Genomic DNA, 18867 nt, shown 5'->3' with positions numbered 1-18867 from the left:
TTTTTTTTTTTTTTTTTTGGTCCTTAACATGACTTGTTTTCAACTAACACTGAACTCTAAACTAGAGGTAGAACCTACTCCCTACAGCTCACTTTTGTAAAACTCTCATATCTTATATGTAAAAAGAAGAAAATACATGAATCACTAAGGCCAACTTCTACTTTAAATAATAGAAAATCAAATAAATTCTTCTAAGTTAAAAACATGTTGGGTTTGGGAAAGACCTGAGGGTACCGTGAAGGCTACCATACTAAAAAATCAAAGAGGAAAGGAATCTCACATTTTAGAAGGCAGTGAATTTTTAACAGAATCCACAGAAGTGGGAGCAGGGGGTTTTGCCTGCTTTTATTTCCCACTGCTATTATTGTTATCCCACAGACTAAGGCCTGATATATAGAGAAGAAAAAATCTGACACATGAATAAAAAAAGTTAATGTAAATCTTTTTGTTTACAGAAAGCTGTCACGTATAAGGATGGAAGTCTTCATATTTACTTTTTTATTACTTTGGTCACCATGATTGACAAACACTTCTTAGGGGAAGGAAAGTGAAAGCATTAGTCATCGAGTTGTGTCTAGCTCTTTGCAACCCCATGTACTTAGCCCACCAGGCTCCTCTGTCCAAGGAATTTTCCAGGCAAGAATACTGGAGTGGGTTGCCATTCCCTTCTCCAGGGGAACTTTCTGACCCAGGGATTGAACCCAGGTCTCCCACACTGCAGGCAGATTCTTTACCATCAGGTAAGACTTCTTGGTGGGGAGGGGCTCACTGATATGAACCCCTGGGTGGGCCTGGAGTGATAAGAAAAAGGTCTGGGAGAAACAGTTTCACCCTTTCAGGGGCATGTCATTAACACCTACCTTGGGAATAGCCAGCTTGTCTTTTTCAGAGCTTTCTTCAGAATCAGAGCAGGTGTAGTTTTCACTGAAGGACACAATGGGGTTCACCCTGGGCTTGTGAATGGCCTGGATGGTGAGTTGCGTGCTGAGGAGGTTGCTCACTGCCCTCAATGACGTGCACACGTTGGGGGGCAGAGACGGGTCTGCCAGGAGGTCAGTGATGAGGCCGTGAGCCTCTCCCATCACGGCAATATCCACAGTGATGCTGGTTCCTGAAGACTGAGACATCAAACACAGGAGATTGGCTGAGAAAGGCCTGAGGCTGGAGGCACAGGAGGGGAAACTGGGCTTTTTTGAAAAAGTGGACCAAAGCGACGCTAGGCTGATAGTAAAGTAACATCCAGATCACATTTCTGTTTCAAATTTTGCCCAAATTTGCCATATCTTTTTGCTATTTTTGTGTTCATAGCACATTTTTTACTGCTAGACTCTGTAGGCTTTGGAGACAAAAAGATAAACATTTTTTTTTTTAAATAAAAAGCTTCAGGAAACAAAAAAAAATGTATTCATATCAATCACTCCTTATAAAGATTTCAACATTTTAATGTACTTCATATAGTAAGTGTCCATCAATAGATGAATTGAAAAGATGTGATAAGATATAATATATATACACACATATACTCACATATATACTCATATATATATATATACATACATATATATAATATATATGGTTGGCCAAACAGTTTGAGTTTTTCATATAATCTTATGAATTTTATATAGACACATACACACAAATGTGCATATATAAATATATGCCAGGCTTCTCTGTCCATGGAATTCTCAAGGCAAGAATACTAGGGTGGGTAGCCATTCCCTTCTCCAGGGGATCTTCCCTAGGGCCCAGAGGTTGAAACCTGGTCTCCCACATTGCAGGAAGATTCTTTACTCTCTGAGCCACCAGGGAAGCTCAGACACACACATATATTTATTTACGTACATATTATGTATAATATACTTATGTGTATTATATATATATAATGGAATACTACTCAGTCACAAAAAGTTTCATTCTGAAAAGCAACATCAGTATAGCATAAAATTTTAATTTTAGTAATATTCTCATATGATATTTGAGCCTGGTGTGTGGTAATTATTCAGTTAATATTAGAAACACAAAAAAGCACCTCATTGTGCTGTTCAGATTCACAAACTGTCCCTCTTCTTATTGTCAGGAAGAATAGAAATTTCTGTTCCGGAATTCTGTGGCACGTCTGTCATATTCTGCCAAACTGCCCCTCAGATTCAGAGTTATTACTCTATCCTTGCTAAAGGAATGAAGGACATAAAACACAGAGGACAGGGATGTTCTTACAACCTGCTGGTCAGGCAGTAATGTAGACAGGAAGATGGGGAGCAAGGGAGAGCATAGGCACGGTCAAGGTTCAGAAAGTAGATGAAGCTGAAGGATGGCGAACAGACGACTCTTAACACTGGAATGGTGCCACAGTATGCGGCACAAGGAGGCCGGAATACTGGCGAGGGTCGCTGTTCCATTCTCCAGGGGCTCTTCCCAACACACGGATTGAACCCAGGTATCCTGCATTGTGGGCAGATTCTTTACCAGCTGAGCCACCAGCGACCCACGAGGAAGCCACCTAACTTTAAATTGAGTAACAGTGACGCATGTGTAGGTTTTGGAACTAGGCTGTTAGCTCCAAATTCTGGCTCCTGACCCTACCACTTCCTATCATATGACTTCTGGCACATTCGTGAGCTCTCTGCACTGTGGCTTCTCCGACTGTAAAATGGATATAGTAGGGTACCAACCTCAGAAGGTTATTTTAATGATAAGAATTAAAGGGCAGGGACTTCCCTGGTGGTTCAGTGACTGAGAGTCCGCCTTCTAATGCAGAGGATGTGGGTTTGATCCCTGGTTGGGTAACTAGGATCCCACACGCCGCCGAGGAACTGAACCTAGGTATTGCAACTATTGAGACAGTGCTACTACTAAAGAGAAGCCCGCAAACCACAAAGAAACATTCTACTCGCTGCAATGAAGATTCCAGGTGCTGCAGCTAAGACTCAATGAAGCCAAAAATAAAAAATTAAATTAAAAGAGGACTTAAAAGGTAGATCATATACAAGGCACTTACTATTGTGCTGGTTATAAATGTCCAATAATGATAATGATATAAATAATAGTAGTAATAATTCTGGAGTTTTTCAGTAAGAGGTTACTAGAAGTTCGACTAGATAGTTGGGAGAAAGTAAACTTTAATCATTCTGACAACAGACTTAAAAATGAACTCCAGAGATATGAAAAATTTAAATGTATAAGATTATCAGATTATTAAAAGGAAATATGGGAGACTATGTTATAATCTTGGGATTAGGGAGACTGCTAAAATAATATAAATGGCATAAACTGTCAAGAAAACATCTAACAGATCTGATGAAACACAAAAACTTCTCATAAGAAAATATGCTAAAAGCAAAGGTATAAAACAGTCCATGAAAGAATATCTGCTACCCAGAGAAGATAAAACATATGTGAATAAAAGGCCTCTAAAAAAATAAAAGTCAATAGAGAATTCCCTGTTGGTTTCACTACTGAGGACCTAGGTTCAATCCCTGGTAGGGAACTAAGATCCCACAAGGTGTACAACAGGACTACATATATATATATATATATATATATATATATATATATATATATATGAAAATCAATAAAAGATAAACTGGGAGAAAGGGAACGAATATACAATTAAAATAGAATTTAACCATCAAATACAAAAAAAGCTACTTGCCTCATGAATGCTTAAGGTACAAATTAATGCAATAAAAGCAATGTTTACTTATTAAATAAAAAACAGTAAAAGATTACTAGCACCAAGTATCAGTAACGGGTTGAAGATATGAGCAGTAAGTGAAAACAATACAACATTTTTGGCAAGAAGTTTTTGCTGAACCTATCAATTTATAGTTTAAATGTACATATTCTATAATCTAGAAAGACAATGTAGACATCTAAAGAAAAACTACATTTACACAAAAATATAAAGACATGATCACAAAGGGCACTGCAATGTTCTGATTACAATCAAAGAGTGTGGCCATAAGTGTATATCAACAGAGACATTGTTAAAAAATGCTGCAATATAAACATAAAATATGTACTTTAAAAAAATATTTGGGTAGATCTGTAAATGTTTATTTGGAAAAATATTTATAAAACATTGTTCTGTGGGGAAAATGTATGTCACAGAAAAAGTGAACATGCATTTTTTTGTAATCAGAAAAATATGATAATTATGAAAATACCCAGCATCTATGAAAGGAACTAGTCTTATAGCAATAGCAAGGATAAATTATTCTGTAAAGCTATCGTATAGAAACTATGTCTTTTCATACTAGAATAATGAGTAGCGATAGTAATACTGGTGGATAATAATGGTGACAGCTGATATTTATTCAGCACAAGTCTACAAGGTAAGTACTATTATTTTTTTATTTTTATTAGTCAAAAATCACTTGCCAAATAACTGACTCAAAAATAACTCAGAATCAGATAGCTGGAGCATGAAAACGTCAGGCTGCAAACACATACTCTATTTCCACAGCCCAAGAGCTGAGCTAGCAGGACGAAATACCGAACGTTTTCATTGTACGTTACTAAATATATCTGTAATTATTTAATGCTTTATTTAATCATTGTGCCATGTTTTTCTCTCTCTGTAGGTTTAAATATCTTCCATGAACTGACATGAAAATTTTAGTGTAACATTAATAGCTTTAGGATATATGATTAAGTTTATTTCACATATTTACTTACATTGTTAACTTAAAAACGTTTGTGAGACATGCCATGGAATAAGTTTAACATTCCCTTTCAGAAATGTATTCTCAAATGCATCTCTATTTATTATGCTTCTGAAACACTCATCGGTATGATCTTCTTAAACAGTAATATACATTTCTTTCCATGTTGTTCTAATAAACTTAATCTACTACTTAATCACTGTACTGTTACCCTAGAAAATTGAAAGTTTAAATCAAATTTTGTATTCGGGACATAAAATTTTAAGATGTTTGACAATAAAATTAACAGTTTATATTCTAATGGCTAATAATTTAACACATTTCCTCAAAATGGTCTCAATGCATAAAAACTTACAAATCTGAAGAAAAATCAGAATATATTCACTGAAAATTATGAATACATTTTAAAATAAATTATTGGTGAGAAAACAAGTCTATCTTATAATTCTCTAATTTTATGCCTTTTTGAAACACTTTTTAAAAAGTAATGGATGAATTTCTTATATATACTCAGAAAAAAACAAATGACTGAAAAATTGAAAAGTAACTTTAAAATAAAAACAGAACTGAAAACTCATCCTTACAAGCAAATGTCAGTATTACATAAGAATTTAGAAAACAAGTACATTATGTAATTCAATGCTACAATACTGTTGCTTTCGTGAAAGCAAAGGTCTTCAAGTGAAAACAAAAGCAATATTCAGGCTAATAAAAAGCAAATTATCCAAAGTGGAATTGGCTAAGAAACCAGACACTTTTACTATTGAAAAAGTCTCCCTACTGTTATAAACTCAGGACTTTTCTTTTAGTTTTATGATTTTAAAATTATATAACAGTTAAAAGTTTATCACACATAAGAAGTTATCATCAGTTTTTGGCTCAAATAACAAGAGGCTTCAATGAGGCATGAAATCTAAACCTAACCATCACATTCGTTTGTCACAAACTCGCCAAGACTAACCACACATGAACTGCTGAAACACAGAAAGATACATGGGCTGCTATTTCAATAAACAGAAGGCAAACTCTGCAGAGCCATGCACATTCAGGGAATCATTTTAAAGAAATTTCAGGGGAGCAGGGCTTTGCCTGATTGGTAGTGTTTTTTTCAAACAAAAACACAAAATGTGAAACATCACGCGGTGACTCATACAGCGGCTATTTCCACCCCTATTCAATTTTCAAAATAAAATAATTCAATTTTTAAGTATACCAAATAATGCTCAGTAAAATTTTCATTTAACTGGTGAAATCTTAGATCGTGATAATAAACACTAAAGGTTAAGTTTATATTAAAGCTACTTTAAAGGAAAGTCTTAAGCTAACAGCCTGAAATCATCTTTGAGTGCAATAAATAACCCTACTGAGCATAAAACCACAGTTGAGTCTTTTTACGGTGCACATGATCAAACGAATCTTTTCGTAAAAAGAGTGACCAAGCAATAAAAAAACATTTTACTTCACATGCTATCCTTATAATGGAAACATTTATATTTAACACTTAAGAAAATGCAAGTATAATTTTCTGGGCCCTATTTAAATGACAACCAAATTTGGATTGCCACCTTTAAATAGAAAATCTGGATTTTCAGTTTGATCAACAGTGGAGTAAAGTGCAGTTTTATAAATCAAACCAAAAATAACTGGTTCTTTTGGTAAATCCACCACTTTTCAAAGCACCTGGTTCTTTCAACATCTTCCTTTACCCCTTCATCTCTTTCCAGTCTATTTCACCATCTCCAGAAAGTCTACCCAGTGTTGGTTGCTATGGTAACAATCTAGTTTGCTTCCAAGTTACTCTACTCATCATAAACCAAAGGCCCAGAAAAGCTGGAGTTAGAGATAAGTTAAGGAAACAACAACAAATACACTTAGAAATAACATTAAATGTAACTCCTAGGCTAGGCATGTATCAGCCAATTCAATTATAGAAAATTTATTTTTATGGTCACTACTTCTGTGGTAAAACTTTGAAATCACACTACTGTTATGATAAAGGGGAAAGATTTGAACATGTGTAGGGGTCAGAAAAAAACTTACACTCTAGGTAAGGTATCTAAATTTCTAAACTACCGTAAGCTGCAAATTATAAAAAAAAATTGGCAAATAAATCTATTTGATCAAATGACTAACAGAATGTAAAACAAAATTATGTATATTTAATTAATATAACAGATTATTTGCTGAGGTCCTGTGTTTGGGTTTCTGTCAACATGTTATTGAGTAATGAAGAATTTCTTTTTGTTAAAGAATGTTAAATTTTATTATAATTATATTATTCAAAAATTAGTTTAATTTTAACCAGTAGTAAATGCTTACCAATGACTAAGTAATAAACACAGTATAAAGCAAAGTTATAAAAGGCACCTGTGAAAAGTCACAGAAATGGAGAATTCTTCAAGGAAAAAATCATTCAGAAATCTTAAAAGATAACTATAGGAACAAGATAAATATAAACAAAGTAAACAAGCATTATTTCACTTCAAGAAAGTGAAGGTGCCCAAAGGTAAAATCAGAAAGGGTTTGAGAAAATTGATGTCAACATCAATTAGTGATTCAAATGATGAAAGAGATTATTTGATGTAGACGGTAAAGACATTGCATCCAATTCTTGACAAAATTGTTTTTGGGATGGCATCAGTATAGTCAAGCTATAGTTCTTCTCCCTATATATTTTGAAGCAAATTTAAATTGATAACGATGCAATAGGCTAAATACATCCCTGCTCAAAGGCAGAACGTGTAATAATTCTCCAGTCTTCTGACTCAGTGAATCATTTGATGTGTCACTTGCTTTGGGCATTAATTTATTCTAACTGGAGGAAAATAACTGGAAGTAGCACAAAAGCCACTCTTCATAATTCTACATGAAACTCAAAGATAGCTTACAAATGTGAAAGTAATAGAATAGAGGTAATTATCTAGACAACCAAGTCAAGTTGCTGTATTCCTCAAATTACACCATTTTTTCTTTTTATTCAATATTTTATGTTTTGTGATGGTTTCCAAAACCAACCATGGCTTTTCTTTTAGGAGATACTGTATCCATTGGATCAATCAGGGTCTCCCCTGAAAAATCAGAGAACTAGCCTGGATCTTTCTAAGATCCCTCCCAGATTCTTTACTATCTGAGCCACCAAGGAAGCCCCTCCAATTGTATAAGTTGAAAGCATTTCTTTATATAACAAACATATACACACATATCAGAGAAGAAAGAAGGAAATAATTATAAATTATTATTTAAATAATTAACTTTCTTATTTCTTGGCCCATTAAGGGTTTTAAATTATTTTTATTTATTTTTAAAATTTATTTTATTGAAGTATGGTTGGTTGACTTATAACATTGCATTAGTTTCTGCTGTATGGCAAAGTGATTCTGATATATATATATATGTGTGTGTGTGTGTGTATTCTTTTGCATATTTTTTTCCATGATGGTTTATCACAGGATAGTGAATGTTCTATAGAGACATACATTTTTTTTAAGTATTATGTAGACTTTGAAAATTTATTTCACTGATTGTTAATCCTATTCAAGCTTTACTTCTAACTTTAATTGAGTCACTGATGCTGTTTCCTTCTTATAGTGAAATGTCTAAAGTACAGTGAATACTTATGGGGAATGGGCTTCTCAGGTGGCTCAGTGGTGAAGAATTCGCCTGCCAATGCAGGAGACTCGGGTTCTATCCCTGGGTTGGGAAGATGCCCTGGAGAAGGAAATGGCAACCCCCTCCACCATTCTTGCTTGGGAAATCCCACAAACAGAGGAGCTTGGTAGGCTACAGTCCATGGGGTTGCAAAAGTGTCAGATATGACTACCTGACTAAACAGGAACAAATTATGGGGAATAGACTATATTCTGGAACTTCCACTCCCAATAGCTGAGTTGCATTTTGCCAAGGGTCAGTTTTGTTTTAGTCCTAAATCTGTTCAGACCAGTTGTAACTGTCGCTGCAACTTACACATGCTAATAAAACATCTATAAACCAGTGATATTTGAATAAATAATGGAATAGTTTATTTAAAAATTAAATTGAATAATTTTAAAGACTGCATAAACAGATTCATAAAGATAGAGCCCTGACATCAATTTCTGTTAAGTAGGGGTGAAACAACTGCAAAGATTCAAGAAGATAATGTGCCTGAAAAATTTGCAACTCAGAATGCATCTAAGTGCCTAAGTCAGTCCTACTGTTAAAAAAAATAAAAATAAAAAACCTGAACCTGGTAGTCGTATGGGTGTGCTGCATGTAAGATAAATTGGGACTCTAATCAATATAGTAAAAACATACACAAAGAGAAACACTCTTGGCTTTTCATCAAAAATGTGTGAAATCCCCATAGTCACATGTGGAGTTAAATATATATTACTAGAGGTACATAAAATATGTTTATGATTCTCTACTTTAAAAACTTTTAAAATTAACAGACCAATTACTAATTAAGAGGGCTCTATACTATTTCAAACCCAACAGCTTCTTTCACTTGAAATGAGACACAATATAATAGTTAGGTCAAAGTTATTCATCACTATTCCTGGAAGAAGGGAAAGAAAGTGAAGTTTGGTTTATGAATTAGCACTTGCTATACAAAAAGTTAAAATGTATATTTTTATCATGTATAATTTGGAAGGTGTTATAGGTAAGAAGTTGGAACAAAGATAAAACAGTGGGATATAAAAGGAAGTTTTATTCATTTATCAATATCAAATTTTTATTTTATCTGGTTAGTACATGGGGCCTTTGTGGAGAGGAAATGGAAACACACTTCAATATTCTTGCTTGGACAATTCCATGGACAGAGGAGCCCAGTGGGCTACAGTCAGTCCACAGGGCCGCAAAGAGTTGGACATGACTGAACACGCACACGCACACACGCGCGCGCACACACACACGCGCGCACACACACGCACACGGTGCCTTTAAGAACAGAGGATCTAGAATCAGAATCAGATAGCTTGTGTTTAAATTTCAGATCTGGTGCGATTTGGGGCAACTCACTCATCTCCTTAGCTCTTATATTCTCATTTCTACAAACAGGGTAAAAATAATATCCTCTCTAGAGTGTTATTGATGATTCAGTGTGATCAGGCACATAAAGAACTCAGTAGAGGGATAAATAGATTCAAGCTATTAGATCGGATAGACAGAGTGCCTGAAGAACTATGGATGGGGGTTTGTGACATTGTACAGGAGGCAGTGATCAAGACCATCCCCAAGAAGTGCAAAAAGAGAAAATGGTTGTCCGAGGAGGAGGCCTTACAAATAGCTGAGAAAAGAAGAGAAGCTAAAGACAAAGGAGAAAAGGAAAGATATACCCATGTGAATGCAGAGTTCCAAAGAATAGCAAGGAGAGATAAGAAAGCCTTCCTCAGTGATCAATGCAAGGAAATAGAGGAAACAAAAGAATGGGAAAGACTAGAGATTTCTTCAAGAAAATTAGAGATACCAAGGGAACATTTCATGCAAACATGGGCACAATAAAGGACAGAAGTGGTATGGACCTAATAGAAGCTGAAGATATTAAGAAGAGGTGGCAAGAATATACAGAAGAACTATACAAAAAAAGATCTTCATGACCCAGATGACCACGATGGTGTGATCACTTACCTAGAGCCAGACATCCTGGAATGTGAAGTCAAGTGGGCCTTAGGAAGCATCACTACGAACAAAGCTAGTGGAGGTGATGGAATTCCAGCTGAGCTATTTCAGTTCCTAAAAGATGATGCTGTGAAAGTGCTTCACTCAATATGCCAGCAAATTTGAAAAACTCAGCAGTGGCCATGGGACTGGAAAAGGTCAGTTTTCATTCCAATTCCAAAGAAAGGCAATGCCAAAGAATGCTCAAACCACCTCACAATTGCACTCATCTCACACTCTAGCAAAGTAATGCTCAAAATTCTTCAAGCTAGGCTTTAACAGTACATGAACCGAGAACTTACAGATGTTCAAGCTGGATTTAAAAAAGGCAGAGGAACCAGAGATAAAATTGCCAACATCCATTAGATCATTGAAAAAGCAAGAGAGTTCTAGAAAATCATGTACTTTTGCTTTAATGAGTACTCCAAAGCCTTTGACTGTGTGGATCACAACAGACTGGAAAATTTCAAGAGATGGGAGCACCAGACCACCTTATCTGCCTCCTGAGAAATCTGTACACAGGTCAAAAACCAACAGTTAGAACCCGACCTGGAACAACAGACTGGTTTCAAATTGGGAAAGGAGTATATCAAGTCTGTATATTGTCACCTTGTTTATTTAACTTGTATGCAGAGTATATCACGCAAAATGCTGGGCTGGATGAAGCACAAGCTGTAATCAAGATTGCCAGGAGAAATATCAATAACCTCAGATATGCAGAGGACACTACCCCTATGGCAGAAAGCAAAGAGGAACTGAAAAGCCTTGTGATGAAAGTGAAAGAGGAGAGTGAAAAGCTGGCTTAAAACTCAACATTCACAAAATGAAGATCATGGCATCCAGTCCCATCACTTCATAGCAAATAGATGGGGAATCAACAGAAACTGTGACAGACTTTATTTTCTTGGGCTCCAAAGTCAATGCAGATGGTAACTGCAGCCATGAAATTAAAAGACACTTGCTCCTTGAAAGAAAAGCTATGACCAACCTAGACAGCATATTAAAAAGCAGAGACATTACTCTGCCTACAAAGGTCCATCTAGTCAAAGCTATGGTTTTTCCAGTAGTCACGTATGGATGTGAGAGTTGGATCATAAAGAAAGCTGAGCACCGAAGAATTGATGCTTTTGAACTGTGGTGTTGGAGAAGAGTCTTGAGTCCCTTGGACTGCAAGGAGATAAACTAGTCAATCCTAAAGGAAATCAGTCCTGAATATTCATTGAAAGGACTGATGCTGAAGCTGAAACTTTAAAACTTTTGCCACCTGGCACGAAGAACTGACTCACTGGAAAAGACCCTGATGCTGGGAAAGATTGAAGGTGGGAGGAGAAAGGGACAACAGAGGATGAGATGGCTGGATGGCATCACTGACTCAATGGATGTGAGTTTGAGTAAACTCTGGGAGTTGGTGATGGAGAGGGAGGCCTGGTTTGCTGCAGTCCATAGGGTTGCAAAGAGTCAGACATGACTGAGTGACTGAACTGAACTGAGATTGCCTGGCCCCCAGGACACATTTGAAAAACATTATACAGCACTGTATCATAATCATTTTTGCCTTGAAAAAGACTGTGTGCAAAAGGGTGCATATTGTATGTGTGTCTGTCTTCTACATATACTGAGTCTGTAGTTTCTTTATAAATGGAGGCAACATACAGATATCATTTCTTTACCAATGTAAAGAAACTCAAACAACAAAAGCAAAATCCTAAATAGTTTCCCTTTTTATTCTAGGTAAATGTAGTCATAAAGATTGTACTCCCTACTCCCATAGACTCCGAGTATTTTGGAGCTGAATTTTAGGCTCTTAGAAAGTGATTGTACAGAAGTCCTGGTTTCATTTAGTATGGTTGCTGCCCTGGTATGATTTATAACACACTATGAGAAAGGAATTCTGAAAGCAGGCATCTCAGCTCCATTGTTGGAAGTTTTTTTTTTTTTTTCTCCTTTCTATTTAGTCATCTTGGGAGGCACCCTGGGAGGCAAACACAGCATGGGAAGAAATTTCTCAGGGTGAAAAGGGAGTTGGGATAAGGGAGGAATAAACAGTATAAGGCATGACAAATAAAGGAGTCACTGGGACTTTTCTTACCCAGCCTTGGTCCTAATGCTGGGAAAAAGATGCCTGTTGGGCTTTGGGGAGCTGTCTCATTCTATTTCTCTACAGCAGTTTGCCACCCCTCACCCTTCAAATCTTTCTCTCTGATAACCAGGAAGCAGTCTCTTATTCTTTAGTGTCCTAAATTCACTTAGGAGATGAGCTGGGTTCGATAAATGATCTTTGGTGTATTACTGGTTCTGACCTCAGAGCCAGCAAAATTGCATATGTGTTTATACTTTCATAGGACCCATTTATAATTTTAGACTTGAAGTTGGTTGGGAAATTTTTTAAAAATGAAATCATGTGAACAGTTTGCAGTAACTCATTGTAGGCTGAACCTTGGCTAAATGTCATCCTAAGGAAGCAGATGTTTGCTTATTTTAATTTTCTGGCAGGGAATACGAGTTGACCTTTGGATTTTCTCCTTAAGATAATATATATGTACAGTAGGAGGAAAACATATAGGGTCCTTCATCAAACTGCTTTCTAAAAACATCTTGCTTGGTCAGGCTCATTTGAGATGTGAGACGCAGAAAACTCTAGCAGTTGCCAGAATTCTTAACTTCCTTCTCCTTTGATGTTCAGAGAACATTCCATGTTACCAAATAGGATGTACATGTACATGGCCTTATGTTCTTACATATTTCCCTAGAATCTGTCTGCAAATAAGCCCAAAGCTGTTAAAACAGTTCTTCCGTTCATGTTTTCTAAGATCTTCAAGACACCAGCAAATTCACCCAATATCCTCAAAAATAACAATGATCACAGAATACTGTTTTATTATTTAGGAAATAAAACATAGTTACAGCATTGCTTACTTGAGTAAGAACCTGTTATCTCTAAGAAGATAACCTTAGCTGCCATTGATTTGCAGGCTGGTTCTCTCTGTTTCTTCTGATTATGAAAGATGAGGTGGCTGTCAAAGCTAGGAGGAATTCAGGTAATGGACCATTCCCATGACTGCTCATGCAGATGAACTGGGAAGGCTTGGTTAAGTATAAGTTGCTATGTAAATAAACACCATGATTATTTCTGTTAGGGAAAGAAATTGGATTCTCCAGTTGATTACAAGCTTGTAAATATTACAGAAAAAATCATTCTCTGACATAAGTATGAACCCTGACATAAGTATAAATGTTGATGGTCTTTTGTTCGTTGAATTTTAAGAATTGCTATTAAACTTTAATGTGAAGGTTTCTCTTTGCTCAGCCTAGAAGCAATTTCAGTGAACAACAGATGGCAGTCTTCTGCCTTTTAAGAAGAACTCCGGTTGTCTGAACATCTTTTTGAATGGGTGCTGCTCCCTAAGTAACGGAAAGAGTTTCGTTTCTTTTTTCACAGAAAAAAAAACAAAAACAAAACACAAAATCCTTACATAACAGTATTGGTAGAAAGTAAATAAAATATCCTAAACTGTGTTATACCTCTCAAAATCATTGTTAATGTGGAACTAGATTCATATCCTTAAGAATTTGTCTCAATTACAAACATTTCATCTCTGTCATCTTTCTCCACTTTTATAAGCTACCCATGGTAAACATAGGCCATTTTCACACACAATTTGATGTAAAAATTTTTTTTCATGTGTAGTTTTCTACTGCAGTTAAAATAGTCATAAAACACAATTATCAAGACACACATCATAGCACAGGGTTTCTTGTGCCTGCATGGGTTGCAAAGAGTCACAGGCATGCATTAGCAGTTGCTTTATTCCCATTGTGTTGTCTTCAGATTCTTGCCCACCTTGGTGCAATGGGCACTTACTCGATGCTACTGAATTGCTTCTACCACTGTGGCTGAGATGGTGAAGAATCTGCCTGCAATGAGGGAGTCTCGGATTCAATCCCTGGGTTGGGAAGATCCTCTGGAGAAATGGCTACCCACTCCAGTATTCTTGCTTTGGAAATCCCATGGACAGAGGAGCCTGGCAGGCTACAGTCCATGGGACCACAAAGAGTCAGACACAGACAACTGAGCAACAAACACACACATAAGCACATACAAACGTGACTGATTCAGGAGATTTTCAAAGCACGCTGCAGTAGCATCCACATTGGTTGCCATGTGAACGCCTTTGGGGGCATCCTGTACTTCATCCACTGGAAGTACCAAAACCAATAACAAACCGCTGAAAAACCCCTGAAGCTGTAACTTTTGAAAAACCTGCCATTTCTGACCAGTTCTCACATATATTCAGAGAACTTCTCTTACTCCATTTGTGAGTTTTCCATTCAGCTTTTGGTTGTGATCACTTGATGAAAGCTTGTCTTCCTCTTTTTTTAAAAACTGGAGTATAATTGTTTTACACTGTTGTGCTAGTTTCTGCTGCTCAGCAAAGTGAATCAGCTTATATGTATACATATATCCCCTATTTTTTGGATTTTAGGCTGGCAGTTTGAGGAGGACAAGGGAAATGATAATTTTTGCTCACTAATTTAACCCCAGAGTCTCCTTTAGTATCTGGTACTTTCCAGGCATTCAGTGATACTAGAAATGAGTGAAGTCATAAGCAGCATTCTCTAAACATCTAAAAATAAGTAAATTTCCTCTCTCTGGTTCTCTACTTTAAAGAAATGTAAAAAAACAAATTACATTGTCCAAGATATTTTCTTAAAGCAAGTAACTGAAATTTCTAGAAACCATCCTAAAACATGCAACTTTTTAGCACAATATCAGATAAAAATTGAGAGTTATTAGACTAATACTGAAATCATGAATAAAAATATTCAACAAAATGATTCTGGAACAACTACTATATAGAAAATAGTAAAACTGCCAAAGAGAAGTAAGTACTGATAAAAGAAAGCATCTTTACATCTTTCTATAATCTGTTACATATACAAAAGGAGTAATTAAGCATAGGATTGAGATATAAGGATGAATATTTTCTGGAAAAGAGAAAAATCTTAAAATGAATGGAGGTAGAGAAAGAATGGCCTTTAGGGGGACAAAGTTCAGTTCAAGTTGAAAAGGGTGAATCTGTGATTAGCTTGCTGACTATAGCTAATAATACTGAATTGTATATTTGGGTGGCCCTAGCAGTTAAGAACCTGCTTGCCAATGCAGGAGGTGTAAGAGAAGCAGGTTCGATCCCTGGGTGGAGAAGATCCCCTGGAGGAGGAAATGGCAACCCACTCCTGTATTCTTGCTTGGAGAATCCCATAGACAGAGGAGCCTGGCCAGCTACAGTCCAAAGTGTCGTAAACAGTCAGACTCAACTGAAGCAACTTAGCATGCAAGACAGTAGATCTTTTTCCTTCCATTACAAGGAAAAAAATGTGTTACTACACATGGTAACAGATGTTAACTGATTGACTGTGGTACTTGTTTAATAACACACACAAATATTGACTAATTATGCTATAGATCTGAAACTAGAATAATGTCTTGTGTTGACTATACCTACTTTTTTTTTTTTTTTTTTAAAGAAGGAAGGGTATGTCTGGAGAAGTTTGAGAGAACATATCAAGTCAGGAAGATGAGCCAAATTCAAGAGCTTTCATGAGCTACTAAAGGCCATGGGAAACCCCGCAGGGCGGTGATTTACTGATGTGTATGAAGGAAGGAGTCAGGCTGACTTTCGGGCTTTAGGCTTGGGCAGCTGGGCAGCTGGATCTTCCCTGATGGCTCAGAGATAAAGAATCCGCCGGCAGTGCAGGAGACGCAGGAGACTCAGATTTGATCCCTGGGTTGGGAAGTTCTCCTGGAGGAGGAAATGACAACCTACTCCAGTATTCTTGCCTGGAAAAAAAATCCCATGGATAGAGGAGCCTGGCGGGCTACAGTGAATGGGGTCTCAAAGAGTCAGATATGACTGAGCATGATCATGAGATGGGCAGCTAAGAATCTCTCCTTAAGTTGTTGGAGAAGGCAGAAGCTTTGGTGTGGGTGCTCAGATACTCAATTATTAGGAAATATGTGATATTTACAGGATGATTCCAGTTGCACATCAGGAGGGACCCTTGAACTAAAAACATGCATTTGGGTATCAACTACATGGACATGGCCATTTTCCTAATGCTGCCATGGGAATATCTAAGAAGAAGATAGAAGTGGACAGAAGGCAGAGCCATAATCAATAGCAACTTTTAAAGGGGGAGAGAAACTTCCAAAGAAAAATGAGAAGGGATAACAGAAAACCAAGAGTGTAAAGTCAAATGGGCCAAGGGGATGCTTTGGTCAATAGAGTGGAATGGTCAGCAGAGAGCAGTGAATTTGAGAGATTAAGACATTCTGGAAAAAGATCCACTATTTCAGTGTCTGGAATGTCACTCCTGACATTAAAGGGAACAGTCTCGGTGAAGTGCTGATGGTGTGAGTCACACTGCAATCACCTGAGCAAGGAAAGGAAGATATGAAAATGGGAACAACATAGACAACTCTTTTGTGAAAACTAGTTGTACAATGGAAGATAGAGATCTGTCCACATCTAGAGGGAAAATGGGCTCCAAAGAGCTGGTGAGCAAGTGAGTAGACAAAAATGTTGAGGGGGGGCGGTCCACTAGTGTGAGGGGTTTAAAACAGTAGACAACGCGGGTGATAAATAGATCAAGGGATAAAAGAAGAAAGCAAAGGTTGAGGGGATTAACCTTTTACAACCAGGCATCTTTCTCATGGTGACAGTGAGAAAGAAGAATGTTAGTAGATTCGCAGGTGAGACTTTAGAGTCCTTACTCTTTGGCTTTATTTACTCTGTAAATTAGTCCTGAGTCCCTGGTTGAGAAAGTAAATCACGCAATGTTGAGGTTAGAGATGCAAAAGAGAATGAGGAATGTTTGAAAGAGGAATGAGAAGAGCTGGCTAGATTCTCTAGCGATCCTGAAGGTCTAGCTCATTTTGGAGACTTGAATTTCAATATATTTTCTACATACTTTCCAGTGTTGCAAAGCATGAAGATTTACATGAAAAGGCAATGAACTGAAAACAGGAAGGGTCTGCCAGGTGGGAAAGAAAGAAGACTGGACAATTGGATTGGAGATCCTGGTGAGGTGGAAGAACAGGTACAGAGTAGGCAAGAGCAGAAAAGCATGATTCAGAATGTGGGTAAGAGTTTGCATGAGAAAGACGGATACAGGATTCCATGAGTAGACTCATCTCTCAGGCAGGCCTTCTGCTTTTTATTAGTAGAAAATAAGGCTGAAAAGGAAATATGAGGCCAGATTTTAGATGCCCATGAATGAAAGACAAGTTTTCTAATTCTATCAGTTGCCAATTGAGTGATGAGTGATGTGTGAGAAGGAAAATGATGTAATCTAAGAGGACACAGGGCTTGAGGAAGGCAAAGGTACAGAATAGATGGAGATAGGTTAGACCAAGGTTGTCACAGTAATCAATATTTGAAACCAGGATATCTGCATCATGAATGACTAGGAAGGGAAGAGTAAGAGTAACATTAAGAAAAATCAGTTGTACTTGTAAACTGACTGGATATTGGGACATAAAAAACTGCAATGTATTTGTCCCTGTAGTCGTCTTCTTTATTCTGTCCGCAATATTCTCTCTGTTCCTGCTTTCAGATATTTCTTCAAGAGTTTCTGCCTTCACAAAATAAAATGTGGGTAGTTCACCTGTGAATGTATAAGTCCACACTTCTTGTTGTTTAGTCACTAAGCCATGTCTGACTCTTTGCTCCTCTGTCCATGGGATTTCCCAGGCAAGGATAATAGAGTGGGTTGTCATTTCCTTCTCTAGGGGATCTTTCTGACCCAGGGGTCAAACCCCTTGTCTCCTGCAGGCAGATTCTTTACCACTGAGCCACCTGAGAAGCCTGTAAGTCCATACTGGGTCTGACCAATTGTCTAAAACAAAAAAAAATGTTTTCTTTGGATATACCATGGTAGTAGCCCTCTACGATGTTAAACTTCCAAGATGATGAGTGGATACTCTTAAGAGCCTCAAATTATTTTAATACAACATAAAATCCTTTATAAATGTATTTTAAAACTAAATACATTTCAGTTTCTATAATTAATAAAAGAAACCATCAATTAAGTAATAAGGCTTCCAGACTTATAAATAAATCAAATGTCAACACACTTTTAAATCAATTTTTTTGAGAACTTAGAATGCATTTTTCTAGAGAAATACTACTACACATGGTATTGCTTAATCCTAGGTTAGCTCACAAAAGTTTATAAAACCACTTAATAATAAATGTGATAGCATTTTTAAATTTTTCATTGTGAATGAACCCTTTTTCAACCATGCAGCAATATTTTAAGAGACAAAATATTTTTTCAATGGCGTGATTCAAAAAGAGGAATATGGAGGCACTGAGATAGTCATTTCTGCCTCACTTATTCCATGTATTTTAACTGAACATCTACTGGGTACCTGGGACTGTCCACACCCTCAGGCTCCAGAGATGAATGGGTTTGGACTGCTGCTCTCAAGCAACTTGCAGTCTACTGGAAGATGTTCAAGGAAATGAAAGGGATCAGAGGATAAAACAGGAAACTGGAGGAA

The 18867-nt window shown here is 36.9% G+C and overlaps 1 protein-coding gene across 1 annotated transcript in view; it reads right to left on the bottom strand.

The window, feature by feature from the left end:
- PDE3A (phosphodiesterase 3A) overlaps positions 1–18867 on the bottom strand; it is a 350559-nt gene that overhangs the window by 61394 nt on the left and 270298 nt on the right. The window contains exon 3 of the mRNA XM_020869501.2: positions 861–1118. Coding sequence (XP_020725160.2) covers positions 861–1118 — 258 coding nt within the window. The remainder of the gene's footprint in view (positions 1–860; positions 1119–18867) is intronic.

This window comes from Odocoileus virginianus, chromosome 23 (assembly GCF_023699985.2).
Source record: "Odocoileus virginianus isolate 20LAN1187 ecotype Illinois chromosome 23, Ovbor_1.2, whole genome shotgun sequence".
Classification (NCBI taxonomy): Eukaryota; Metazoa; Chordata; class Mammalia; order Artiodactyla; family Cervidae; genus Odocoileus; species Odocoileus virginianus.
The sequence above is the reverse complement of the archived record's forward strand: the minus strand, read 5'-3'. Positions and strand labels throughout refer to the sequence as shown.